The sequence below is a fragment of the Panulirus ornatus genome, chromosome 37, assembly GCF_036320965.1.
Source record: "Panulirus ornatus isolate Po-2019 chromosome 37, ASM3632096v1, whole genome shotgun sequence".
Lineage (NCBI taxonomy): Eukaryota > Metazoa > Arthropoda > Malacostraca > Decapoda > Palinuridae > Panulirus > Panulirus ornatus.
In genome coordinates this window covers 28,464,923-28,484,358 of record NC_092260.1, presented here as the reverse complement: position 1 = coordinate 28,484,358, position 19,436 = coordinate 28,464,923, and the positions used below count along the sequence as shown (strand labels likewise).

At 37.2% G+C, this 19,436-nt stretch overlaps 1 protein-coding gene across 31 annotated transcripts in view; it reads right to left on the bottom strand.

Annotated features, from left to right (window-relative positions):
• Positions 1 to 19,436, bottom strand: part of LOC139760660 (uncharacterized) — a 152,603-nt gene that overhangs the window by 34,101 nt on the left and 99,066 nt on the right. For all 31 annotated transcript variants that reach the window (XM_071684116.1, XM_071684117.1, XM_071684120.1 and 28 more), the window contains 2 exons: positions 3,578 to 3,728; positions 3,018 to 3,202 (listed from right to left, as the gene is read on the bottom strand). In XM_071684116.1, the coding sequence (XP_071540217.1) occupies positions 3,018 to 3,202; positions 3,578 to 3,728 (336 nt within the window). The remainder of the gene's footprint in view (positions 1 to 3,017; positions 3,203 to 3,577; positions 3,729 to 19,436) is intronic.

The window sequence follows — 19,436 nt, the reverse complement described above, 5'->3', positions numbered from 1 at the left end:
TTTTCATGTAAGTTTATAAATATAACCTGAACCTGCATGTCTATCAGTAATTTTAGTTTTATTAAAATCAGTTAATAAAAAATAAAAACCTGACTTTTGTCTTCTTACCCTAAATAATATCTATACATTTATTTATTATGCTCTGTCGCTGTCTCCCGCATTAGCAAGGTAGCGCAAGGAAACAGACAATAGAATGGCCCAACCCACCCACATACACATGTATATACATACACGTCCACACACTCAAATATACATACCTATACATCTCGACGTATATATATATATACACACACACAGACATAAACATATATACACAAGTACATAATTCATACTGTCTGCCTTTATTCATATATATATCTACATATATGAGTCAGTTGTTGTTCGCTGATGATACAGCGCTGGTGGCTGATTCATGTGAGAAACTGCAGAAGCTGGTGACTGAGTTTGGTAAAGTGTGTGAAAGAAGAAAGTCAAGAGTAAATGTGAATAAGAGCAAGGTTATTAGGTACAGTAGGGTTGAGGGTCAAGTCAATTGGGAGGTAAGTTTGAATGGAGAAAAACCTGAAGGAAGTAAAGTGTTTTAGATATCTGGGAGTGGATCTGGCAGCGGATGGAACCATGGAAGCGGAAGTGAATCATAGGGTGGGGCAGGGGGCGAAAATCCTGGGAGCCTCGAAGAATGTGTGGAAGTCGAGAACATTATCTCGGCAAGCAAAAATGGGTATGTTTGAAGGAATAGCGGTCCAAAAATGTTGTACGGTTGCGAGGCGTGGGCTATGGATTGAGTTGTGCGCAGGAGGGTGGGTGTGCTGGAAATGAGATGTTTGAGGACAATATGTGGTGTGTGGTGGTTTGATCGAGTAAGTAATAATAGGGCAAGAAAGATGTGTGGTAATAAAAAGGGTGTGGTTGAGAGAGCAGAAGAGGGTGTTTTGAAATGGTTTGGTCACATGGAGAGAATGAGTGAGGAAAAATTGACAAAGAGGATATATGTGTCAGAGGTGGAGGGAACGAGAAGTGGGAAACCAAATGGGAGGTGGAAAGATGGAGTGAAAAAGATTTTGAGTGATTGGGGCCTGAACATGCAGGAGGGTGAAAGGCATGCAAGGAATAGAGTGAACTGGAACTATGTGGTATACTGGGGTCGACATGCTGTCAATGGATTGAACCAGGGCATGTGAAGCGTCTGGGGTAAACCATGGAAAGTTCTGTGGGGCCTGGATGTGGAAAGGGAGCTGTGGTTTCGGTGCATTATTAAATGACAGCTAGAGACTGAGTGTGAACGAATGGGGCCTTTGTTGTCTTTTCCTAGCGCTACCTCGCACACATGAAGGGGGTGGGGGTTGTTATTTCATGTGTGGCGAGGTGGCGATGGGAATGAATAAAGGCAGACAGTATAAATTATGTACATGGGTATGTATGTATATGTCTGTGTGTGTATATATATGTATACGTTGAGATGTATAGGTATGTATATTTGCGTGTGTGGACGTGTATGTATATACATGTGTATGTGGGTGGGTTGGGCCATTCTTTCATCTGTTTCCTTGCGCTACCTCACTAACGCGGGAGACAGAGACAGAGCAAAATAAATAAAAAATATATATATATATCCCTGGGGATAGGGGAGAAAGAATACTTCCCACGTATTCCCTGCGTGTCATAGAATGCGACTAAAAGGGGAGGGAGTGGGTGGCTGGAAATCCTCCCCTCTCGTTTTTTTTTTAATTTTCCAAAAGAAGGAACAGAAGGGGGCCAGGTGAGGATATTCCCTCAAAGGCCCAGTCCTCTGTTCTTAACGCTACCTCGCTAATGCAGGAAATGGCAAATAGTATGAAAGAAAGATATATACATATATGTATATGCTGGTTTATTCTTCTTTATAATACTCAATCACCATCTCCCGCATTAGCGAGGAAGTGCAAGGAAACAGATGAAAGAATGGCCCAACCCACTCACATACACATGTATATACATAAATGCCCACACACACACACACACACATGTACATACCTATACATTTCAATGTATACATACACAGACATATACATACACATGTACATATTCATATGTGCTGCCTTCATCCAATCCCATCAACACCCCACCAAACATGAAATTACACACACCCTCCCCAACTGCGAGGTAGCGCAGGGGTGTGTGATGTCCCCATGGTTGTTTAATTTGTTTATGGATGGGGTGGTTAGGGAGGTAAATGCAAGAGTTTTGGAGAGAGGTGTGAGTATGCAGTCTGTTGGTGATGAGGGCCTGATAAGTGAGTCAGTTGTTGTTCGTCAATGACACAGCTTTAGAGGCTGCTTCATGTGAGAAACTGCAGAAGTTGGTGACTGAGTTTAGAAAAGTGTGCGAAAGAGAAAGTTGAGAGTAACTGTGAATAAGAGCAAGTTTATTACCTTCAGTAGGGTTGAGGGACAAGTAAATTGGGATGTAAATTTGAATGGAGAAAAATTGGAGGAAATGAAGTGTTTTAGATATTTGGGAGAGTACTTAGCAATGGATGGAACCATGGAAGTGGAAGTGAGTCACAGGGTGGGGGGAGGAAGCAAAGGTTCTGGGAGCGATGAAGAATGTGTGGAAGAAGAGAACATTATCTCGGAAAGAAAAATGGGTATGTTTGAAGGAATAGTAATTCAAATAATGTTACATGGTTGCGAGGCATGGGCTATAGATACGGGTGTACCGAGGAGGGTGGATGTGTTGGAAATGAAATGTTTGGGGACAATACGTGGTGTGAGGTGGTTTGATTGAGTAAGTAATGAAAGGGGAAGAGAAATGTGTGGAAATAAAAAGAGTGTGGCTGAGAGAAGGGGGCCAAGTGGGGATATTTCCTTTAAGGCTCAGTCCTCTGCTCTTAAGGCTACCTTGCTAATGTGGGAAACAGTGAATATGTATGAAAAAAAAAATCTTTTCACCATAACTTTAAAAGATTTGAACTCTTCTTGTATGACAACTGTTGGGAGAAAAATTCCTATACGTAACAATAAACATCTATATATTACCATCTCTAAGACTTCATCCTTGTATTTTGGTTTTCTTTCATACTCATCATCTTCTTCATCATCATCTTCACTCTCATCCTCTTCATCTTCATCAGAATATTCCTCCTCATCAGAATATTCATCTTCATCAGACTCATCATCCTCTCCATCAGGAGGTGGAGTAAATCTCTTTAGTGGACGAGGACCTGATGGAGGTGATAAAATGACATCATCTTAAGTAGGGAAATATCTGCATATCAGGTAGGGTTAACTTTTATGAGTTCCTTCAAATCTTCATTGTGAGATTTTGTAGGCTGACTTTTATATTTATTGATTACAATCTATTAGCTCATGCAGAAAGATAAGCGAGTCCCAAATATTTAGATAACATATATGATAATCTTAATGGACTGAAACAGACAATCTCTTGAATTTCAATTTTCTACAGGTGGTTAGTCAGCCAATTTCTTCAAAGGATGTTCCAGTAAAAAACTAAACTGAGAACAGATAACCCATAATGAACTCTGAATTGGTACAAGCAGTCTCTAGTTGTCAATAGAAAAAAAAAATGCAACAAGTACCTCTGTCATCCTCCTCAGTCTGCATTTCCATTTTCCGGAACATAGCTAGCACATTACGTGTGCTTCGGCAGTCCACTTCATCTTGATAATTGTCTGTACAACGAATTAGGTTGGGATCCCGTCCTAACTCTTGTTCCGCAACATCAATGCCCTAAAAGTGGTGTCATTGCCATCTTAAATTCTGTTTTTTTTTATGGACAAAAAAAAAATTAATAAAGGTATTTGGAACAGTTTTAGGATATTATAGGGTCAAGTGAAGACTCTGTGATGACTCGAATCATCTCTTGCATGGTTAGCCTGAACTGACAGGTAGTGAAATTAATAAAGGAAAAGTTAGCATGGGTGTTCTATCATCAAGACATATAACATTCTGAAAATAGAGAAAAAAAAATTGCTGTATATGAATTAAACTGGAAGGGAAATTAATATATTAATGAGGTTAATTATTATTAGTTCACCAACAATAGGCATGTTAGAATAAAAAAACAATAATAACAACACTAACATTTTCCAACAGTCTTTAGCAAAAAGAGAACCAATATAGTGATACTATTCTTTGATTGGGCAGAAAAAACTGAAACTGAACTGAAACTAAACACTAATGTCACCTTTAAGATCAGAAAGAACTATGTTGGTCAACACATTCTGAAATACAATAAGATAATTGCATATCAAAAGTTCTATAACTTGTCTTAGAATCTAGCATACTGGAAACTAAATGACAAGATTTACAATACTGTTTGTTTATGATAAAATACTCTTAAAATTTAGGGAACAAAATCTTATATCTACAACACAAGCAAGAACGTAAGTTAATAAGTTATAAGAGATGTGATGATCAATGAAGATGTTGGATTAGGAACTGGAGTAAGGCAAACTAGATGCTCTATAGAAAAAGCTCACAGAAATTGGATAAAAAAAATCATTAAAAGGGATACACTACCAGAGATTATACAATAGGAACCATGCGAAGGTGGTATGCAAAACAAGAATCACAGAGGGGAGAGGAATTACAGGAGGATGCAAAAAAGCTGAGCCAAAGGGTGGATAAATGAAATGATGGAAGGGCAATTTAAGGGACCAAAAGTGGGGAATGTATGCAATGATGAAGAAAAGAGTACCAATGCAAAAAAAATATAGACTACAGAAAATTTAGAATAAGGGATGAGAATAAACTGTAAATCTACAGAAAATTGTGTGAAAACCTACACTAATACTGGATGAGCAGATGGTCACTTCCAAGGCTGCCTTAAGACTACTACAAAGAGGGGCTGCCTTGATGAATTCCCTCAAGGGAATAATCTCAAACTACTCTGGGCAAACTTGTACTCAGCATGAGGCAAAAATCATTTACCCCTCCACCCTGGTCTAAGTAAGCAATTAGCTTAACAGCAACTATGAGGTCACCCATCAATCAAGTAAGTTTGGTTTGAGGAATGACAGGCTTTTTAGAACTGGCCATCCATACTTACTATGTAAACCTGAAAGATATGAACAAAAGCCTAAACCTATAAAAATCAAAACTCATCAGGATGGATTTCACCAAAACATACAAGTTTCATGATGATCAGGTCAGGAATAAAGAAATACCACATAACAGCATAAGATGGAAAGAAAAATTGTAGTATTTTTCCTTCTGTCAATCAACAAGTAATCTGCATGCTAAACAATTCTCATGTGGAGTTATGGCAGAAGTCTGTGAGTTATGTCAACACCCAAGTCCCTTTCTCAAAGTTCTCTGAAATTCATTTCAGGCAAGATTAGAATCATAACTAGAACTTCTTTCACTGCGTTCCGGCTTCATTTTGCTTATCGTCAGGATGAATTTTTTCGACTAAATCTAACCTCAGAGACAGTTAAGTCCTTTTGTAGAACTTTGTAATTACAGTAATTTCTTAATTTTCTAATGCCAGCATTTCTACAAACACATTCAATTGAGATTTCAGTCCTTCTGGCTAGAAATTCACAGCATACAGAAAAACAATAATGGCAACCACCATAAACTGCACAGTAGGATACCAATCATTATTCCCACACTGTTTGATAATCACTGGATGAATACAATCATCCTTTGTTCTCCTTTATTAAGATTACTTCCAATGATGAAGTCTCCTCTTAAGCCTACTTCATATCAAATGCCCTCTGGCAATCCAAAAACATATAATCCAGCCACCCATATAGATTAAAACTTTCTTAAAAAAAAAATAGATGTTACCCATGCTGCTTCTCACTCAACTTGCAAGCAATCATCTATTTTGTCTCTAATTACCTTTACCAACATTCATGCATATCACAGATACTTGCTTGTTCAAAGCAATTTTCCTATTTCTATAATCAAAATATGTACATTAATTTTCTTACTCTCCACTGGCACTGATAATCTTCCATCAACTTCTTTCAACAACATTTCAAGTAGTTTGCCCAATGTTCTGCAACCTCCTTTAGTGCCAAATGGAGGGATAATATTAGATCCAAGTGCTTCATATGCATCGATATCCTTCCTTACCGTAACCTAATCATTTCACCCCTAAGAATCAATAAACTTCTCATGGTCATTTCTCCATCAGTGTTTACTAGCGTGGCAAATGCCATACTCAGTTGTAAGCTGTCCAGGTGCAACTACTGCCTACTCACAACAAAGAACTTTATCATTTTATCTATTCCTTTCTTTTACCATTCTATTCCCCAATCTTTGCTAAGTCCTTTTTTTTGGGGGGGGGGCACGGACCCATATAGGGTTGAGTACATGATATCCTTCCTCAAAATCATTGAAACCTCTCAACAGCCAGAAAGTTGGTTACCCTTTTCCTCATTCACAATGATTCCAGCATTCATTTACTGGGTCTGCCTGCTCTGAAGGGAAACATGACTGTTTTCCTTTGAGGGGTATGGGGTATCAGTGTCCAACGAATAGGGCATGGTCTTGTCATTGCCGAACAATTATCAAGATGTTAACTTTTCAGACATTCGTAACAATAATTAGAATTCAAAATTCAAAAATTAGTCCATTCTCATATAAAACTACCCAACACTATTTACCAACTCAAAAAATTGCCTAATAAGAGTCCTGTTTTTGATATTGGGGGATTACTCTCCTCCTCCCTAAGCATTATTCCCATGTACCTGCCCAAATGCAAAACTAATTTCAAGATACTCTAATTCAATAGGGTTTGACAAATAAATACTCTATGAGTACCAGCAGGCCCACAAACCCATAGCCATTTTCATTACATAATCACCTATTCTTGGCTCTTCTGTGACTGGTTTTGACCACGTCAAGCATTCTTCACAGTGTATCTATACCTGTTCCATGCAAGTTTCTTTCTTCTCCTAGCAGTATGCACAATAACCATTTAAGTTTCTTGGTTGGGTTGCCATATATTTTTGCATATCTTTTTCATGTATGTTCCAGGGCATTCTAGAAGACTTAACAACTTGGTATCTTCCTAGCTGAGAGTCAGAGGAAATGAGAAAGGATAATAAAAGTAAGGAGGGACAAATCAGAAACAACTGACCAACTAGGAGTTACCAGGGTGGTTTCCACTGAATTTCAAAAGAGAAATGATCCAGGTAGTCCTCTCCTTGGATGATCTTAAGGAGCCTTGGAAATTACTATTAATTTTACAAGGAAAAAACACAAAAATGGAATATTAAGATCAAGAAGCAAAGAATGGAAAGGATGTTTAAGAACAAAATGTAGATGGTACATAAAGAAGCAAGAGCTATGATAAAAAAAAAAAGTTAGAATATTTCTATATACTATTTTTAACTCCCATCTCATTTACTGTGATGGATCAAACAATATAATACATATTCTTAAACAATGGCCAGCATGCTGGAGTAGAAAATCTATTTGAGCATGGTAAAAAAGAAAATATATTTATCTATGGATCATGCTTTCTCATACACTATTTATCAAAATATTTCTTTTTCCAAAAGATCTCTTCAAACTAGTTAATTAACTTCTTAACTAATGTTAGGTCCTATAATGAATAAGTTGATGTTGGTTATCAACGGATGCACAGTTACTATGGCTATGTTTTTCCTCCAATGACAATTATTTTCTTTGGACACCTGGGGTTGGTAAAATCCTCTCGTCCTGCACTATCCTTCATTCCATGATATTCTTTATATTTCATTGTTTCACCTTAATTCTATCTTTTTTCCATATTTACCTATTTCCCTACTTCTACTTTTCTTTTAAAGAATAATTGCAGAGGAAGCCTTTTCTCATGTCACATTTTATAGTACTCTACCTTAGTAGTGGCTGTTCCACTTATTTTGATGCCAAGTAAAGATGCAGATTTCTTATACAAGACTCGATTACAACTATGAGCACTTGATACTTGAGGGTATTAAAAGATTCCATGTTCCACAATGCTCTATATACAATAGAGAGGCAAAAAAGCACTGCAAAAACATAACTGTCAGTTTTCAACTCAAATTTTCTAGATCCTTTTTCTATGCTATGAAATCATCCTGTATTGTGAAAATAAAATGTATGACAAAACCTAATCAGAGCTGTAAACTTACCACTTTACTACAGTGCATCCTATGTTAACCAGACTTTAGTTTAATAACTGGCAGTTGATAAGTCATGGTTATCTATGTAAGTTTTAAATGTTTCAGTATTTGTAAATCACTGGGTAAATGAAAAATCATGTAATGAAGTGCTATCATAAACATGCAGGATAAAGTCCAACACAGAAAACCTTACTTAAAATCCCTCATTCCTTTTAAAAGTATAGAGTTATCACATTTTTCTTTCAGTCATAACAAAGGTTCACTGCAATACTCCTGTTGTAATACCAATCACCTCCTGTCTCCAATTACTTGAATTAGTGAATGTACAGGATAACATACTTGACTTTCTAAGAATTGCAACATAAAAGACACACTACTTTCCTATTATTTCAAGAGATGAGAGAGATAATAAATTTAAAAATCACATCACCAAAGCACAACTTAGTATGCTCTCAGAAAATCCTATTCTTTATTTAGAGGTGGTTCTTATGAAATGGTGAGACTGTAACATGCATGAATATTGTTCACTACCTGATTCAGGATCTTTCATGAGACAATTGTCAATGGATGATATAATTATTCTTAAAACTATTCTCATGAACATGAAAATCATCATAAAAATTCAGACTCTTTACCAAAATATAAAGACTTGCAAAAGAATTTTATGTAAACAATTGGTATGTTTTTTTTTCTCTAGAAATTTGTGTACAAGCCAGAGCAGGCAGGGGCACAGTCAGAAGATCATTAGTTGTGCATAAGTTCAGAACTGATAAATAGCATTAGAAATCTCACCAAGTCTACATTACAAACTTAATAGCGCTAACTCTAACTTTACACAAATTCAAGACAAACACAAAGTAACATGCATGTAAGGTATACTAAATATATATATATATTATCTTATTATACTTTGTCGCTGTCTCCCGCGTTTGCGAGGTAGCGCAAGGAAACAGACGAAAGAAATGGCCCAACCCCCCCCCATACACATTTACTGTCAGGGACATAGTTGATCTAGCTCCTAGGAATGTACTTTAATAAGAATGCATGAGAAAGTACTTAGTAATAATGAATAACAGTATCAAACTGCATTTCTCATTCTCTGTCTGTTAAAAGTATTATCAATGAGGGAATTTATGGAAAGGATATATGCCTGAGAAAGACTTAGTATAGCTGAAAGAGTCAGGCCAAGCTGATGTTGGGTTAAACAGGATGCAATACACACATTTTTCAAAATCTAAATAGGGAGCAATCATGCTAAATATGTACACTTAATCTAATTTTCCATCCTTTATGCTGGCCTCCACCCCTCAAAATATCTCTGATAGAGGTTTAGTGTGATGGGCAGATTGACAGAAAAATGTAACAGAAGAGCTGAACAAATGCAACAAAGAGGTTTTGAGAAAATATAAAGGAAAACAAAAAGTTATAAACTTATACATGTCCCAAAAAAATAATTTATTTTTTTTTTTTTTTTTTTTTTGCTTTGTCGCTGTCTCCCGCGTTTGCGAGGTAGCGCAAGGAAACAGACGAAAGAAATGGCCCAACCCCCCCCCATACACATGTATATACATAAACGCCCACACACGCACATATACAAACCTATAAATTTCAACCTATACATTTCAATGTATACATACATATACATACACAGACATATACATATATACACATGCACATATTCATACATGCTGCCTTCATTCATTCCTGCCACCACCCAGCCACACATGAAATAACACCCCCTCTCCCCTCGCGTGTGCGCGAGGTAGCGCTAGGAAAGGACAACAAAGCCACATTCGTCCACACTCAATGAATACTTTATGGGTGACTGAGATCATTCTAATGAAAATATTTTCATTTGCATGAAGGGAAAGGGGGAAGGATGACTCAACAGTTGTCACAAAAATTCACAAAACAAATAAGGATCTTCAAGAAATTACACTAATTGCATAATCTGACCTCCCTATTTGTATGTCATTGCAAAATATGGAGTAAGAGTAGTACTGTCAGGGACATAGTTGATCTAGCTCCTAGGAATGTACTTTAATAAGAATGCATGAGAAAGTACTTAGTAATAATGAATAACAGTATCAAACTGCATTTCTCATTCTCTGTCTGTTAAAAGTATTATCAATGAGGGAATTTATGGAAAGGATATATGCCTGAGAAAGACTTAGTATAGCTGAAAGAGTCAGGCCAAGCTGATGTTGGGTTAAACAGGATGCAATACACACATTTTTCAAAATCTAAATAGGGAGCAATCATGCTAAATATGTACACTTAATCTAATTTTCCATCCTTTATGCTGGCCTCCACCCCTCAAAATATCTCTGATAGAGGTTTAGTGTGATGGGCAGATTGACAGAAAAATGTAACAGAAGAGCTGAACAAATGCAACAAAGAGGTTTTGAGAAAATATAAAGGAAAACAAAAAGTTATAAACTTATACATGTCCCAAAAAAATAATTTATTTTTTTTTTTTTTTTTTTTTTAACCATGTATATACATACGTCCACACACACAAATATACATACCTACACAGCTTTCCATGGTTTACCCCAGACGCTTCACATGCCTTGATTCAATCCACTGACAGCACGTCAACCCCAGTATACCACATCGCTCCAATTCACTCTATTCCTTGCCCTCCTTTCACCCTCCTGCATGTTCAGGCCCCGATCACACAAAATCTTTTTCACTCCATCTTTCCACCTCCAATTTGGTCTCCCACTTCTCCTCGTTCCCTCCACCTCCGACACATATATCCTCTTGGTCAATCTTTCCTCACTCATTCTCTCCATGTGCCCAAACCATTTCAAAACACCCTCTTCTTCTCTCTAACCACGCTCTTTTTATTACCACACATCTCTCTTACCCTTACGTTACTTACTCGATCAAACCACCTCACCCCACACATTGTCCTCAAACATCTCATTTCCAGCACATCCACCCTCCTGCGCACAACTCTATCCATAGCCCATGCCTCGCAACCATACAACATTGTTGGAACCACTATTCCTTCAAACATACCCATTTTTGCTTTCCGAGATAATGTTCTCGACTTCCACACATTCTTCAAGGCTCCCAGGATTTTCGCCCCCTCCCCCACCCTATGATCCATATACATATATCTACAGCCCATGCCTCGCAACCAAATAACATTGATGGAACCAATATTCCTTCAAACATACCCATTTTTGCTTTCCGAGATAATGTTCTCTCCTTCCACACATTCTTCAACACTTCCAGAACCATCGCCCCCTGCCCACCCTGTGACTCACATATACACATACATATATATTCATTTATTTATCATACTTTGTCACTGTCTCCCGCGTTAGCGAGGTAGCACAAGGACACAGACAAAAGAATGGGCCAACCCTCCCACATACACATGTATATACATAAACGCCCACACACGCACATATACAAACCTATACATTTCAACCTATACATTTCAATGTATACATACATATACATACACAGACATATACATATATACACATGCACATATTCATACATGCTGCCTTCATTCATTCCTGCCACCACCCAGCCACACATGAAATAACACCCCCTCTCCCCTCGCGTGTGCGCGAGGTAGCGCTAGGAAAGGACAACAAAGCCACATTCGTCCAAACTCAATGAATACTTTATGGGTGACTGAGATCATTCTAATGAAAATATTTTCATTTGCATGAAGGGAAAGTGGGAAGGATGACTCAACAGTTGTCACAAAAATTCACAAAACAAATAAGGATCTTCAAGAAATTACACTAATTGCATAATCTGACCTCCCTATTTGTATGTCATTGCAAAATATGGAGTAAGAGTAGTACTGTCAGGGACATAGTTGATCTAGCTCCTAGGAATGTACTTTAATAAGAATGCATGAGAAAGTACTTAGTAATAATGAATAACAGTATCAAACTGCATTTCTCATTCTCTGTCTGTTAAAAGTATTATCAATGAGGGAATTTATGGAAAGGATATATGCCTGAGAAAGACTTAGTATAGCTGAAAGAGTCAGGCCAAGCTGATGTTGGGTTAAACAGGATGCAATACACACATTTTTCAAAATCTAAATAGGGAGCAATCATGCTAAATATGTACACTTAATCTAATTTTCCATCCTTTATGCTGGCCTCCACCCCTCAAAATATCTCTGATAGAGGTTTAGTGTGATGGGCAGATTGACAGAAAAATGTAACAGAAGAGCTGAACAAATGCAACAAAGAGGTTTTGAGAAAATATAAAGGAAAACAAAAGTTATAAACTTATACATGTCCCAAAAAAATAATTTATTTTTTTTTATTTATTTTTTTTTTTGCTTTGTCGCTGTCTCCCGCGTTTACGAGGTAGCGCAAGGAAACAGACGAAAGAAATGGCCCAACCCACCCCCATACACATGTATATACATACGTCCACACACGCAAAATATACATACCTACACAGCTTTCCATGGTTTACCCCAGACGCTTCAAATGCCCCGCTTTAATCCACTGACAGCACGTCAACCCCGGTATACCACATCACTCCAATTCACTCTATTCCTTGCCCTCCTTTCACCCTCCTGCATGTTCAGGCCCCGATCACAAAATCTTTTTCACTCCATCTTTCCACCTCCAATTTGGTCTCCCTCTTCTCCTCGTTCCCTCCACCTCCGACACATATATCCTCTTGGTCAATCTTTCCTCACTCATTCTCTCCATGTGCCCACACCATTTCAAAACACCCTCTTCTGCCCTCTCAACCACGCTCTTTTTATTTCCACACATCTCTCTTACCCTTACGTTACTTACTCGATCAAACCACCTCACACCACACATTGTCCTCAAACATCTCATTTCCAGCACATCCATCCTCCTGCACACAACTCTATCCATAGCCCACGCCTCGCAACCATACAACATTGTTGGAACCACTATTCCTTCAAACATACCCATTTTTGCTTTCCGAGATAATGTTCTCGACTTCCACACATTCTTCAAGGCTCCCAGGATTTTCGCCCCCTCCCCCACCCTATGATCCACTTCCGCTTCCATGGTTCCATCCGCTGCCAGATCCACTCCCAGATATCTAAAACACTTTACTTCCTCCAGTTTTTCTCCATTCAAACTTACCTCCCAATTGACTTGACCCTCAACCCTACTGTACCTAATAATCTTGCTCTTATTCACATTTACTCTTAACTTTCTTCTTTCACACACTTTACCAAACTCAGTCACCAGCTTCTGCAGTTTCTCACATGAATCAGCCACCAGCGCTATATCATCAGCGAACAACAACTGACTCACTTCCCAAGCTCTCTCATCCACAACAGACTTCATACTTGCCCCTCTTTCCAAAACTCTTGCATTCACCTCCCTAACAACCCCATCCATAAACAAATTAAACAACCATGGAGACATCACACACCCCTGTCGCAAACCTACATTCACTGAGAACCAATCACTTTCCTCTCTTCCTACACGTACACATGCCTTACATCCTCGATAAAAACTTTTCACTGCTTCTAACAACTTGCCTCCCACACCATATATTCTTAATACCTTCCACAGAGCATCTCTATCAACTCTATCATATGCCTTCTCCAGATCCATAAATGCTACATACAAATCCATTTGCTTTAATATATCAATAATAAACCTTCACTGACGGTTTGGTGTAATAGAAAGGGATGAGTAGATAGAGGCACAGCTAAAGTTGTAAAATGAAAAAAATGATAAACTAATAAAAGATGAAGATCATTAGTAAAAAAAAATGCATGAGAATATGAAGGATTATAATGATAAGGGGGTGAGGGAGGAGTAGGAGAGCATAAGAAGGATTACAATGATGAGGGAGCATGGGAAGAGGAAGAGATAAAGTAGGTTATATCAAACCTAAGGTGAAAAGGATACTGCCAAAACTTACAGGGAGAACTCCAGAGTTTATATAAACAAAAATATATGTGGCCAATAAATAAGTGAAGAAAATCATTTGGCTACCCAGGTGTAGATTCCTAAGAAATCATTTATGCACAGAAAAACCAACTACCTTCTACAACATGGAGCTTAAGGAAAGCATTCTACACAGTCCTTTTCATTGAATCCAGCTAGGCAATGACCATGAAAGCCTACCTACCAATGTATCCAATACACTCAAGGAACTGCATTCCATAAGTCATTCAATCAAAGACTGTCACAAATCTAAAGAAAGCTTCAATCTCTCCCTATCAAGGGTCATCACCCTTGTATCCTAAATGGCAGTGAAATACAGGAAAATTGATTTGGCTACTGAAAAGCCATGTACAAAAGTACCAAACACTTCAGAGGAAGCGAGGTACAGACAATGTCTCCTGAAAGCCTCTTTTGCCAAAATCTAAATGACATATTTCACTTAAAATTGTTTTTCTGAACTCAGGAGAGCTTATATATACATGCTGATTATATGAAAAGATCATTGTACACATGTAGTGCTGGATACTATCCTTCCTTCAGCTAAGAATGGAACTACATACTTCTCCACTCATGAAAAATAAGAAAATATGAAAGTTGTAACTTTACAACATACTGTACTGAAATTTTTTTGCAACCCTGGTTTACTGATTTGAAATACAACAATTCTGAATTGGGAATGAAACTTTCCTCCCCAAGACAAAAATCAATACTCGGCTTAAGATCTTGGAAAAAAATCTTCAACCATGTGTTGCAGCACCAATCAGATCCAGAGCAACTTCATATGTAATTTCTACAGTACTATCTTACTAGTCTATCTAAATCTTTATTCAGATACTTGGATTAACAAAGTACCTGCACTGTACTGCATGCTTTTGAACACTTAATTCATGTTTTTGAAAACAAATTAAGGTTAGCAAATCTTCATCTATCTATTTATCTATGTCTCTGCCAGCTGTTCTAATTAGAACTCCCTCAATGGGGTGGCCACGGCAACAGTCTCCATAACTTAAAAACTCCAGCACCGCTTCTTAGCCTTTAGTGCCTCAGCCTTAACAGGCCACAGGCAGAGAGCAAGTCTAGTGGAGTGTTTGCAAAGGCTCCTAGCTAATGTTCCTAATGACTACTTCTATCTAATGCTCCAGCTACTACTTATACCTAATGCTTCAGCCTAAATGTTCCTACCTACTACTTCTATCTACTGCTCCAATCATTTTGCCAAAAGGCAGGGCTACAGCATAGAGCTCACTGCGGGAAAATCTAGTTACAAAGAATGAGCTGTGTGAGTTAAGTGTTGTCAAGTGCTACATATGACAAGGAGAGATTGTATGTTTGTGGACAGAATGCCAGTAGTCCACATGTTAGTGAGGCAGAATGAAAAGACAACTACCTAGGTCAGATGAAAGCAACTTCACAAATACTAAAGTGCTGGCTCACTAAGTAAGTGTCATTAAACCTCCTTACACCCAGACACGTAGTATTGGTAATATACCTCCCTGGTCGTTGGCTACCTACCACCTACCAAACAAAGAATTTAATCCACCCAAATTATCCCACTGAATACTATAGTAAACTGTGATACACAATCTTGAAGTCTCCTTTGTACACATCCCAACATTAAGCGGGAACCAAATGTATCAAGTGGCAAATATCATAACAACCAATACAATGCAAGTTCACTGACATAATTAAAACAATGTTTATAGTATCAATCACTTCATGAAGATATTTCTGGTCTTACATTCTTTTACCTGCAATTGTTAAAAAATGACTGTCCTAAAATATAATATTTACAGAGTAGTAAACTTAGTAAATCTTCTACCAACATCACTTCAAGTCAAGATGTGTATGATAGATGAAATAACAGTACATAATATTGAATTTGTGTGCAGCTAAGTAGAATTGTATCTATTTCATGCCTAACTACCTCATAGCATTGGAGAGTACAGGCTAGCATCACCTTAGGGTAGGCCTAGGGTAATTCATTCAAAATATAAATTTCTTATTACTCTGAGACATTCACAACTTCTGCTTTCCTTAATTTTTCTATGAATTATTTTTTCCCCATACGGAGCATCTATTCTAACTGCGTCTTCCTTGTTCCACTTGCTACTAGCAGTCTGTGTGTCTCAAGAGTCCAAAAAATAGATGAAGTCACAGCCAGTGGAGGAATCCAAACACTTTTTCATTATCATTCCTAAAATTATCACTTTTTCTTAGCGAAGGAGGTTGGAAGACATCTGGTTCAATATCACTATCCTTCTCAATGGTATAAAAATTTTTCATCAACATCAGAGCAAAGTTCTTTCAATATTTCCCCATATTTCAATGTACAACTCTTCAATCCACAGCCTGTGGTCTTAAACTGAAGTATGATATACCCTAACTGGGTGTGGAGAAAATTGTCCCTATGTGATGACACTTCTGGGAGAGCAATAAATAGCAGCCTGGCATGCTAAATTTATAAAACAAAATGCATGAATCAGGTGTCATACAAGGAAGCTGTTACTATGGGGATCAAAAACTGACTGTGATATACATCTGATGAAAACAATGAATGTGTTAAAGTTTTTTAAACAACTCATTATCAAAAACTTCTAGTCATGAAAATTTGGATAAACAAAAGATTATGCCACAAAATGTGCTTTGTATGGAGGAGGCAAATATGCACCAATTCATAACCTCACCATCTCAAGAAATTCTCATGACTGTATCTAAATACACTGGCTTCATGTGTTTTATTTTGAAGAAAAACAGCCTAGAAACTCCACTACGCACATAATGAAATCCTTTCAGTAGGTATATACTTTATGACATCTCTAAAAAAAAACTGCAAAAGTTATAAAACCAAAAAATCCATCTTGATTATATTTGTCAATATCATTTGTCAATGATATTCCTTACTAGCATTCGGGCTAAAAGCACTATAACCGTACTAAGATCTTTTTTCTACGGGACATGATTGACTGGCTCATGAAAGATGCTGGTGAGTGCTGGATACTTTACTTGGGTAGATGGACTTATATGTCATACTCCTGCTGTCCCTCTTGGTGTGGAAAGTCTAGCATGAGTCCTTGAACCTCTGATGAGTGCAGACAAAAAAATGGAATCTAAGTCATGCTAATTATGTATGCCAAATTAACTTTCTAAGTCACGCTAATTAGTATGCCAAATTCCCTTTCTATGACTTCATTTATCTTTAAAAACTTCCATAAAAGGTATGACATAATAAACATACAAACAGGTGGATGAATGAATAGACAAAATACACATAATACAAACCACTCCTATTAAGGACTATGAAAATACAATTTAACGAGAATAGTTTTGCTTGAGTGCTGGTGAAAACTTCAAAGCTATACACACTTTATCAAAGAGGTTAATACAGCATTAATCAAAATGGGATGTGTTGGTAATGCTACATTAGTGGTGATTAATGTGCCTGTAATGACTATGCACTTGAGAAGACTAAATCTGATCTCCAGGGGAAAGATTACATGGTAATATCTAACTAAATTTGAATTGGCACATCTATCATTCAAGCAACTGCGACATAAAACTGGGATTCTCAAGAACATACAGTATTTCAGACAAACAGATACCTGGTGAATCTAACAATGAATGAATGAAAATATCTTACAGGCAATCAGTATTTACCAAAACTCTGATGTGAGATTCCACATAAGCATCATATCTGACGATTCTTAATATTGGAAAGAGCTTTAAAGGAGCTCATACCAACACACAAGATACTACTAAATAACTTTCTTCAACACTGAATAATTAATGGGAAAAAAGATATTACTGGTTAACTTTCTCCATTTGTGCATGTCAATTAATAAGGCGCAAAGCCCATGAGAATGAGTAATTATCCCGAAGGTCACAGGTTGAGGATGCTAATATGAATCCCCTGGTTCACACATACATTAGTTCATTCAAACCCGACACCATCCGAGTCAATGCTAAATAAGCTATTATGTACAAAAAAAAAAAAAAGGAAAATTACACTTACCAACATGAATGTCAAGCATGCTAATTTCTGTTGTTGCTTTAAGATCCTAAACCTAGCTCAACAATAATGCATTTCTGGGCTACAATTATATACAACAGCAGGTATCACATTACCCATTACTAAATAATTTCACTCTTGTAAAGAGATGTTCTTTTTTTCTTTTTTTCATAGTTTCACAAGGTAGCACCAAGAACAACAAAGAAAGGCTGAATTTACTCACAGCCACTCTCTAACTGTCATGTTTAATGCAGTGAAACCACATCCCCCTATCCATAACCAGTCCCCAGAATTAACAACATAAAGTATTGTCAAAGAACTCGCTTCAAAAATGTCCATCTACCCTGCTATGGAAAGTAGTGTAGCCCCTGGAAAATGGGTCCTAGTATAATACCAAGGCCCTTTCAGAAAGGTGTCCACGAAAAAGAAAATCCAGTGTGAGTGTGTGTGTGTGTTTGTGTTTATATATACAGAGTTTTTATTTCTAAGTTACATGTATTCCAGTCCATTCTCATAGAAAAACATCTTTTTCCATGATACAGATTAAGTACTCAACCATCTCTCTAATCAAACCTTAAATCTTAAATGAAAATACTTCCTGAAGCTAGCTTAACAAGATATAAATGATGGTTACTTAAATATTTCAGTTAATAACAAGTATTGCAATTCTTGATTCAAGCAAGCTCCCTGGGAGTTAGTATTCAACTCTGGAACATTAAAGCACGCACACAGCAAAATTCTCATATCAACAGGATAAGCATCCTTAAGGGGCAATACCTACAAAATGCCCATTATTCCCAAATAAATATTTATCAGATTCTGTGGACTCTGCCTGAGTGAATGAAAGCATGCATATATGTGTGTGTTTATTTTTGTGACTAAACATGTGCATTTGTGCATAAATATGTGTGCATTTCATGATGTGAGTGTATGAGATTAGCTTTTTGTGCAAAACTGGGGGAAATATTCAGCTTTCTTTTGTATAAGATGCTATGACAAACTTGTTTATACCATCTACATTTGAAGTCTTACATCTGATCTTGTTCTATGTATCCATAATTTTGTTACACTAAAAGTATTTCTTCACATCTTTTATAACTTAGTTTCTAAATGTTTCCTGCAACATTCTCCATGACTTGTTACAATCAATTTTGCAGAACAGTTATGTAATGCCAAAACAATTCACAAACTTGGGCGTTTATCATGTCTACTCTCTTTCAACATGAGTATTAGCAAGACTCCTATTCTTTTCCTTCAGTTTAGTTCCCTTACTTCAAGTACAATTTTTGCTGCTGGCCTCTGAACCTTCTCCAATTACAGCGTCCCCTTAATTTGAGTGACAAACCTGTTGTATACTCTCGTTTGGATCTAATACATGCTATAAATACTTGTC